This window comes from Penaeus vannamei, chromosome 15 (genome assembly GCF_042767895.1).
Source record: "Penaeus vannamei isolate JL-2024 chromosome 15, ASM4276789v1, whole genome shotgun sequence".
Lineage (NCBI taxonomy): Eukaryota > Metazoa > Arthropoda > Malacostraca > Decapoda > Penaeidae > Penaeus > Penaeus vannamei.
In genome coordinates this window covers 3,976,137-3,986,136 of record NC_091563.1, presented here as the reverse complement: position 1 = coordinate 3,986,136, position 10,000 = coordinate 3,976,137, and the positions used below count along the sequence as shown (strand labels likewise).

The window sequence follows — 10,000 nt, the reverse complement described above, 5'->3', positions numbered from 1 at the left end:
TTCTTTCAGTTTCTGGTCGTTTCGTAGTTCTATTTCAACGCTGGCACAAATCTATCATTTGCCCTAAATTTCGCAAAGTAAGATATCAGATGGATGGACAATGTTCACTTTCTGTCTCGAAGGATAATGATGTAAGTATTGCCAAAACAAAACAGCAAACCATATTAAAAAAAAAAATACCGGTTAACTTTAATCCCGCTTACGTGTGGCACCTGCGCGTCGACAGGAGGAAAGCGCGTGTATAATCCACACTTTTAAGCACAAAATCCTCTACTAAGGAACAATACTGAAAAAAAAAATCGATTGGTATATAAAAAAAATGCAAGAGGGCAAGACCTTTTTATTTTTGAAAATGACCGTTCTAAAATTACGTTCAGACTTCCTATATTCGTGAAGATTCTAGCATAAGAAAATTGTGTTAAAAACGGATTTGTGTTACGCAATTTCTTTAAGCATACGGCCTTTAGACACTAGACGTAGCATTTTTACATACCCTATTTTCTATCTTCTCCGGTGTGATGTGAAGATGTCTATTAAGGACAGAATATAGAAAAAAATACGAAACAGATACGAAGATAAAAGTCGCAATATACAAAACAAACCCTTAAAGAGAAAGAAAACGCTCCTAAACTTGAACATAGACTAATATAATAATTATCAAAGCATGACGTCTAGCGAAGTGGCGCCGCCATTACCGCTTATGGAACGTTCGTAAAATGTGCCAACCAGCTTTTCAGTTCCTATTCCTACTAGACATACTTTCCTTACTAATTCAGGATTTAGTGATCGTAGTGAAGTCACAAACATATGACCTCTCTGTTCTTGATTGATTCCTGTAAGTGATTCAAGTTGACTATGATAGACATTACAGGGTATTGGTATCAAGCATTCTGTCGTCGCCACGATTAGTCACCCCGTAAGACAAACTACTTTGCAGTGTACATGACAAATCATAAGATACCACTGGCTATGATGGATGTTGTAACGAGCTGCACAGCGCGACAGAAGCCACTTTATTGAATTACCTCCAGTAGCCCGAGTTAATGGTTAATGGTTGAAACAACTAAATATACTAGACATCAAAGGTCAAAGAGCACTATGGTAAAGTATTGAGGCGAAAAGGATAAAAAATGAGTTAACGATTAGGATGTCAAAGGATATAGTGTTACAGAATAGTACGCTAAGGAAAAGGGTAAAGAGGGGGTGCATATCAAGTAAATCGGGGATTAGTAAAGGAAAGGGTTAAGGGCATAGGATCATTGGATGAAATGGAGCGTATCTGTCGATGGGGAAGTAATAGGAAGTGTTTAAGGAAAACTGTCAAAAGAGCTGTTTTGAAAAAATGAAACAATCAACGGGTAATATGGGTAGACATGGTTGTTGATGTAGAAGAATCCGGTGAATGAGATAAGGGGACTGGGGAAGGCGGTGAAGTATTAGGAAGAATGTAAGGAGGGGAGGGGTCCGGAGAAGGACACTTGCAACAGAAGGGATTCGCGTGAGCATCCATGTAGGAGCGGTAAGGATAATGAGAAATGAAGAGGGAATGGTGCACGTGGAGGATAGGATAGGATGAGGTGTGTTGGGAGAGGGTGGGAGGAAGGGGGCTAGGGGAGAGGACACTCCACCAATATAAACTTCAAGGGGGGAGTCATGTCTACGGAAGCTAATTGGTAATGTTGCTGTAGGGCTTATGCTAGCATATGTGAGGAATAGTGTAGCCACTGTACTGCCACTGCATCATAATCAGCAGGGCGGGCAAGTCAGTCGTTTTCAGTCTATCCAGTTCTTGCCGTAAATATGACAATCAGTCGGGGAGACAAACAGTTCCGGTACAAGTAATAAAAGAGAAGTGAGATTCGGCAGGAATTGGTTTGCCAGTGAGGTCACAGTAGATTGTGCATGAGCTTGTAATTCAGATGTAACTGACAAGGCGTGAACGATTGGGACGATAGCAAAAAGAAACTTTACCTACTTCTTTATAGAGACATTATTGGGAGTGAAGTTTTTTTTTTAGAGTAAGGAGTTGTGGGTGCAATCACTAAGAATCGATCCCACTTGGCTGGGCCAAAGAGAGTACCCAAAAGGTTTGTAGAGATGGAAGTTGTAGAAGGACAATGGCGGGAGGAAGATGGGATAGTGTGGAGTGAAGTAGTTCTGTGTGTGTGTGGGGGGGGGGGGGGGTTAATAAGGATGGAGAGTAGTAATAAAGGGAGAGGGGTAGACAATGACGAAGATTGGGGAGTAGAAGATAGTGTGGAGAATACCGTGAGAGAGTAAGAGGTGTATTCCCAAGGTTGAGTAATGACCTGGGTGGGGCGGAATGGATATTGTCAATAAACATCGAGTATCAGTATCCGTGGTCGGAGCCGGGGTCAAAGGAGAGGCGGGTGTCGAGAAATCATCGAAATCAAATTGAGATGGGCTAGTTGATGAAGGGCCAAGCCTTAATGCTCCTAATAAGAGTAAAAATGTTTAATCCAGGCCGGGCGTTCGAGTCCTTGCAAATCTCTCAGGCCGAGCGTTCGAATCGTTGCAAATCTCACAGGCCGGGCGTTCGAATCGTTGCAAATCTCACAGGCCGGGCGTTCGAATCGTTGCAAATCTCACAGGCCGGGCGTTCGAATCGCTGCAAATCTCACAGGCCGGGCGTTCGAATCGTTGCAAATCTCACAGGCCGGGTGTTCGAATCGCTGCAAATCTCACAGGCCGGGCGTTCGAATCGTTGCAAATCTCACAGGCCGGGTGTTCGAATCGCTGCAAATCTCACAGGCCGGGCGTTCGAATCGTTGCAAATCTCACAGGCCGGGCGTTCGAATCGTTGCAAATCTCACAGGCCGGGTGTTCGAATCGCTGCAAATCTCACAGGCCGGGCGTTCGAATCGTTGCAAATCTCACAGGCCGGGCGTTCGAATCGTTGCAAATCTCACAGGCCGGGCGTTCGAATCGTTGCAAATCTCACAGGCCGGGTGTTCGAATCGCTGCAAATCTCACAGGCCGGGCGTTCGAATCGTTGCAAATCTCTCAGGCCGGGCGTTCGAATCGTTGCAGATCTCACAGGCCGGGTGTTCGAATCGTTGCAAATCTCATAGGACCGGCCTGAACTAGAGCAGATGATAATTTGTTCTTCGGTCCATTGTACGGTCGCACTTTTTGGCAAGGTCTCCATAAGTACTTATATAGACCTTGCTTTTTGAGACCGATGACCCAACTCACTGGACACAAGGTCTAAGCAAGGATAATAATAACAATAATAATATTATCATCAATATTATCATCATTATTAATATGGTTATAATAATAATACATCAACTACTATTATTAATACTACTAAAATAATGATATTAATAATAATAATAATAAAAGGACGAATAACAATAACAATAATAACAACAATAGCAAAAACAATAAAAATAATAATATTAATAATATTAATAACATTAATAATATAGCATTAATAATATTTATATTATTAACAATATTCATATTAATAATAATAATAATATAGTATTAATAATATTAATCATATTAAAAAATATATATATAATAATAATAATAATAATAATAGTAACAACAATAACAATAACATAATAATAATAATAATAATAATGATAATAATAACAATAATGGTTTATAATAATAATAAAAAAAAAATAATAATAATAATGATAATAATAATGATAATAATAATGATAATGATAATGATAATGATAATAATAACAATAATAATAATAATAATAATAATAATAATAATAATAATAATAATAATAATAATAATAATAATAATAATAATAATAATAATAATAGTAGTAGTAGTAGCAGTAGTAGTACTGGGATACTAAACAGTAACGATATTACAAAAACACATATTTCTGACAAAAGTATAACTATGAGGACTTTTGGAAAATTCATGAAAGGCAAATTCTAAAGTTCATTTTATTTAAGAAAAACAATATCCTGATCTGCATACAGGTTTAACCATCCCCTGCTATGGTACATCATACATCATTTCAATCCTATAAAGCAGGTCAATATTCAGCATATTAACACCTTAAAATACAACTCATACATATGCAATATTTCAATAATTATGGCCATTCCATATGCAGTACCATATACGCCGGGAGAGACGTGCAAACCCCCAGACCACAGCTGCAGCAGATGCACAAATATAATCTGCATAAAATCAACATCTCTGTAATTACAATTTTCCTTTTTAATTCTATCCAAGAATGTTCTATCTATTAACTCATTGGGGCTGGTACCCTCCACTGTAGTTTAGTTTTGTGAATTTTGTTTGCACACAAACAACAACTCAGCCCTCTGTGATCTCACTTGATCTTCCCATTCCATTATTTTTTTTATAAAAAATCTAATGCTATTAATGTTGATACTCATATTTAAATCATATCAATTATAATGCATTTAAAATATCAATAGCAGTAAAAAAAAGAATCTTTCTAATAAACACAAAAAAGAATCTTTCTAATAAACACAGAAAAGAACAAAACAGGAGAGATAGGTAGAACTAGTAGTCAATTACTGAAGACTAGGGACTTGCAGAGCCAACAAAATTAATGAACTAAAATCTCAGTGGACATGACATGTTGGCCATGCCACACCATCTCAGTATCAATGGGTTAATATTACTCAGCTACAATGCAGAGATCAAGGCTCTTCTTTCTTTTATCCAATTAAGTTTATCACAGCCAGCATTACTTACATCTAAATTATCTTAAACTTAATTTCTCACAGCCATCATTACACCAGGTCTACTTGTAGTATTACTGTACAACCTACATCTTTACAAACTCATTCTTAAACTGACATCCTTATCAGCTTGATCTACTTGATATCAAACTTATGTATTTTTTATACATACATAATTTCAGAGAACAGAAAAAGGAGACACTTCAAACAAAAAGTATATTGTTTCAAGTGTAGACCACATAAGGCACCTCTGTAACAAATGAGTACAAAACGATCTACAGTAATGCAAACAATTCAAGACACTCATACCGCTGGTTTGTTTGTCTGCTTTTGATTGCTTTATTATGATTCCATACTTTAGTTCCATGATTTTTGGCTGGTGCTGAAGTGATGTAGTCAAAATTCTGAGGCATTAGCTTCCTTCCTTCTGGACAGGAAATCATTGGTAAGACAGACCCTCCACTAGGGTGGCCCCATTTTACCATTGCTAGACAGTACTATTCCTCTGATGAGCAGTGGCTGTAGAGTGCTTGTACTGCCCTTCACTGTCATAATGTGATCTTTAATCATTTAAACCAAGAGTGCCCCAACAAATCCATTCCTACTGTGGGTATGTGTATGGCAACAAGGTAACAAATCCAAGTTCATTAATTAAAACCACAACTTTTATTTCTCCCCTGAGGGAATAAAGTTTGATAACAATCAAAGTAGCAATGTCCTTGATTTGAACAACTGCCTATAACTTGACACAAGTGAGATTAAAAGAAAAATCTCTGTAACTCTCTGTAAAAAAGATTCACATGTGAGAGGCCATCCCAGCCATTCAGTGTACACTATAGAAGTGTATCATAAATATCTGCTCAGTATAAATTTGTGTGCAAATGACTACTTTGTAGAGTCTTAGGTATTAAGGAACATGCAAATTAGAAATAAATAGTTCTGTATGGGACCCCTTTATAACATTTAACAAGTCAATAATGCTACATTCAAAACTGCTCGTTCAATTTGGACGCATGACTTGGCATCTCAAAAGGACTAGTTTATCATGTTCAAAGCCCACATCTGATCATCTCCCTCAATGCTCAGCAAGTTAACAAGCATGGTGGATGCCATAGTCTAATTTTTCTGTAATTCTCTCTTGTTGTGGAATTACAGAATGAAAACCCAAGTTAGCTGTTACAAGCCAAGAAAGGTTGCACATGCAAGTAATTTTAATGTATATGTGTTTTTACAGATTTAAAATGCAAGAAGATCAAATGGCATTCTGTTCAGCCTGTTGAAACATTAACACAGTTGAATGGCAATTTTGACAGGTTTAATCATACATTATTTTTTCGTGTGACATCCACTTTCTTCTTTGCTTACAAATAAACCTTTCTCATTAAATATAATATGCCCTCTCAAGGTCAAATTTGACAACTTATCCAGAAAAGCTAAACATAATCCCTGATGTTTTGTCGACTAATTCGCTCATCTGTCTATGCACGATAAGAAGTTCTGAACACGGCATGTGAGTGTGAAAGTATTTTTTTTTTTTTTTTTTTTTAATAAACATGAATATAAAGCATCTGTATAGCATAAAGCTCTCTAAAACAGTATGACAGAATGTTTATAACAAAATCAGTAAAAACATCACAATTATCAAACTGTTTCTTTCACAAATATTTATCTATTTTGGATAGCACACTCAAATATAGTTTAACATATCTTAACAAAATATAAGCTTAAAAGTTTAAGAAAATCATTTGTTTGTAACAAACTTTCCTGTTTTTTATCTAACAAAGCCAAAACATCTTTCCAAAAGGACAGGCCAAAATTGTTTGAAAAATTAAAACACATTATTTAAGAGTATATCAATACTCAGAAAAAAATATATATAGCAACAATCCAATGTCAAAAGGAAAACCATACCTCATGCTTTGACAACAGCCTTGCCAATGTTATCCCCAGAGAAAAGACCAATGAACGCTTCAGGCATTTTTTCAAATCCCTCATACACCGTCTCTCTATACTTAATTTTGCCCTGGAAAGAAAAAGAAAAAAAAGAATATATTGCAGATTATGTGTGTCTCTTTCCAAATATCTGCTGACTTTCTTTTTACAGTCTACACTACCTTCTCAAGAGAACTGTTTGCATAGGCGCAAATCCAATGAGATTGTAAGTAAAAGCAGATCAATGAAAAGCCAACATTTTTTCACCTGCAAATAAAAAAATAAAAAAATTGAGCATATAAAAAACTTACCTCCAGAACCCACTCCTTCATCTGTTCCAACCCTTGAGTCCAGTCTGACCAACGGTTGACATTGAGACCTTCAATGTGAAGTTTCTTAGCTTTCACAACAGGGTCACAGTATGGGTCTAGAATTTGAAATAATATGCAAGTCCAAAATAAAATCATCTTCAAAACTGATTATGTCATGAACCACCATATCAATATCAATAAATTTGGTCACCTTTATTCTCTTTTATTCATGTCATTGCATAAGCCAAAATAGAGGACACGCACCTGAATGATCATCATTAGTGTAGTTTGAAATTGACCCACACACTGCCACTCTCCCATAATCAGCCATGTGAGATAGTGCATCTGCAGTAAATTTTCCGCCAACCTGGAGAAAGAAGGTATCTTCTCTCAGCTCTTTTTTCTTACAACTTTAAGCACAACTGCCGCCAAGTACAATCTATTAATTACCCATATTTTTGTATTCATTTTCATTTTGTCTAAAGCTTTTCATCTCTTCAAGAAACTAATAAATGGAGCTTTCCATCTCTTCAGTAAAGCAATACTTATAAACACATGTTTACTTGTAAGCTAATATGTATAAAATTTTTAAATCAATTTGGACCATTAACACATATGAACTTTTTATGCATACACTGACTGCTGCCATTTAAAAATATAAGATATAAAGCCCATAATACATTTTATCTATATCTTAATACTCATATACACCTTAGCTATGAACCAAAAACACTCCTAACTAGGCCTCATAAGTTGCAAAACTGGCCCTGTTTATGAGAGTCATGTCATGCCATGACAAGTACTATAGTCTTCAGAAGGTGGCATGCTCAGCACTAACCTGTATGTCTTTAAATTGTATGAAAAGAACTACATATCTATCACTGTTATATATATTTACAGGTTTCTTTCTTTTAAATAAAACTAGATACCCTGTTTATACACAATTTTCATTGACATTTCCTATTGAGGCACACTACTTTATACGAAAAATACATAAACAGTGACCAAAACAAATAAATACTAATATCTATATAATACATCCCTTTATAAAAATAAAAATAAATCATCTATTTAACTCAAACAAGTACTCACCTTTCTCCAAAACTTACATTGTCAAAATAGCAGTTTATCTTTTCAGGTGCTGCTTCAGAGAGGCAGTCAGTGACACTGGTTGTTTTATAGTTGTAAGCATGATCAGCTCCAAGTTCTTTTAGCCAGGCCACCTTCTCATCTGATCCCGCAAAGGCAATAACTTTGCATTCTGTGACAATAGGATGGGAGGGGGGTAAGGATATTAGAAGATGTAAAAATCCTGATTATATCATTATATATGATCATAAGAATCCTTAACAGATACAAAGTCATTAAAAAAAAATCTTGGCAAACCTTTCGTAAATTACTTAATTCCTATGTCAGGCATTCTTGTAAATGGCCTACTAGCATATGGGGATTCCATTAAAAATATCTCCTAGATGCATTAACTATTAGTGTAAACAATGAAAAGGACACTGTAGTATAATATCCTTTATACACAAAAAGTACCATTGCTGATGTCAAAATTTCCAAGGATATAAAACAGTTAGTATCATACAATAGTACTATCTATAAATCATTAAAATTACAAAAAAGACAAAAATGAATGGATTTCTAAAGCTCTGAAAAATACCTACCATCTTGCTAATGCTTAGAACAACTGGTAACCTTCTTATACTTTTCAATGAGTCAACAACAGTGAAGTCTTACCTAACTTCTGTCAAATGACTCAAAATCACATCCATAAGATTATTCACAAAAAGATACATAACCTCTTCTATACAGCTTTATATATCACTAATAATGAACCGAAAGAGAATTATCAATGATAATAATGATCTTTCTAACCTTTCAATTTTGCGATCTGCACCACTGTACTGCCAACAGCTCCAGCCGCAGCATTTACGAGCACTGTCTCCCCTGCCTTTGGTTTGCATACCTCAAGCAATCCAAAATAAGCTGTATTTCTGTGAACATTTGGAGATATAATTAATTTATCAACATAAATTCCTTGATAGAAGAGAAATTCACTTTTATGTTATTAGTATGTTAAATTAACTACAATGATAAACTGTATATGTTCATCTATGTAAACTTGACAAATGCAAAACAAATGACTAGCACTGTAGCATCAACATACTGGCACTTTATACATGTAAAATTATAACAGAAAACACTACTTAGAAAAACAGTATGCAGAATGTTAGAACAAGCAAAACATTTTGATTATAATAAATTTGCATGTTCATTACAATCACCTGCGGGCTCCAATGAGGAAAATTAGCAAAAATGCATAGAAGAGTCCATCAGCAAGTTACCATGTTAATGTGACAAGAATTTCCAGTCTGAATCTCTTTGTATTACACTTACCCTGGCATGCCTATGACTCCTAGACCAAGGCTCCTAGGAAGAGGCTCCAAAGGAATCAATATCTCTGACCGTTTGAACCAATTGTCAATTTGGAAACTCTTAGCAGGTAGTCTAGCATGTGTGCACCAACCAGCTTGAGCAACCACATAGCTGCCAACAGGTAAATCTGGATTCTTGCTCTCAATAACCCTGCAAGAGGATATACATGAAGACTTTAATATTCACCTGAAATCAACCCCTATTTGATATAATTGGTCTCTGTTCTACTAAAATGAGAATAGATATGCACTGAGGTAACATTCACCTGATACTTATGGTAAGAAAGCAGGGTTAATATACAAATGAAAGGGTCTTTAATCAATCCAATGTTGCTGGGATGGCAAGAATACCTGCCATGTGTGTTTTTGTTTACTGAGTGTCTTTACATTTTGATGAATCCACAAGTGCTTAATCACCAAGGAGTCAATTACTAGTCCTACCTATCGCACCTGTTTACCCTTTTCTTTAGTTTTCAGATTTTCTTCCATTGCTATTACTATTACTAATAAAATTATAACAATCATAACCAATAATAATAACAGCATCATTATCAACAATGTTAGGAACAAAAATCAAGTTTCACGAAAACTCAAAGAAAGGGGAAA

The 10,000-nt window shown here is 35.7% G+C and overlaps 1 protein-coding gene across 7 annotated transcripts in view; it reads right to left on the bottom strand.

Moving 5' to 3' along the window:
- Positions 1–3,922: 3,922 nt before the first annotated feature.
- Positions 3,923–10,000, bottom strand: part of LOC113829236 (prostaglandin reductase 1) — a 9,043-nt gene continuing 2,965 nt past the window's right edge. For 6 of the 7 annotated variants that reach the window (XM_070130331.1, XM_027382353.2, XM_070130330.1 and 3 more), the window contains 6 exons: positions 9,357–9,545; positions 8,835–8,953; positions 8,063–8,214; positions 7,218–7,320; positions 6,954–7,069; positions 3,923–6,733 (listed from right to left, as the gene is read on the bottom strand). In XM_070130331.1, the coding sequence (XP_069986432.1) occupies positions 6,623–6,733; positions 6,954–7,069; positions 7,218–7,320; positions 8,063–8,214; positions 8,835–8,953; positions 9,357–9,545 (790 nt within the window). In that variant the 3' untranslated portion in view covers positions 3,923–6,622. The remainder of the gene's footprint in view (positions 6,734–6,953; positions 7,070–7,217; positions 7,321–8,062; positions 8,215–8,834; positions 8,954–9,356; positions 9,546–10,000) is intronic. The other variant, XM_070130332.1, reaches the window with a different exon arrangement.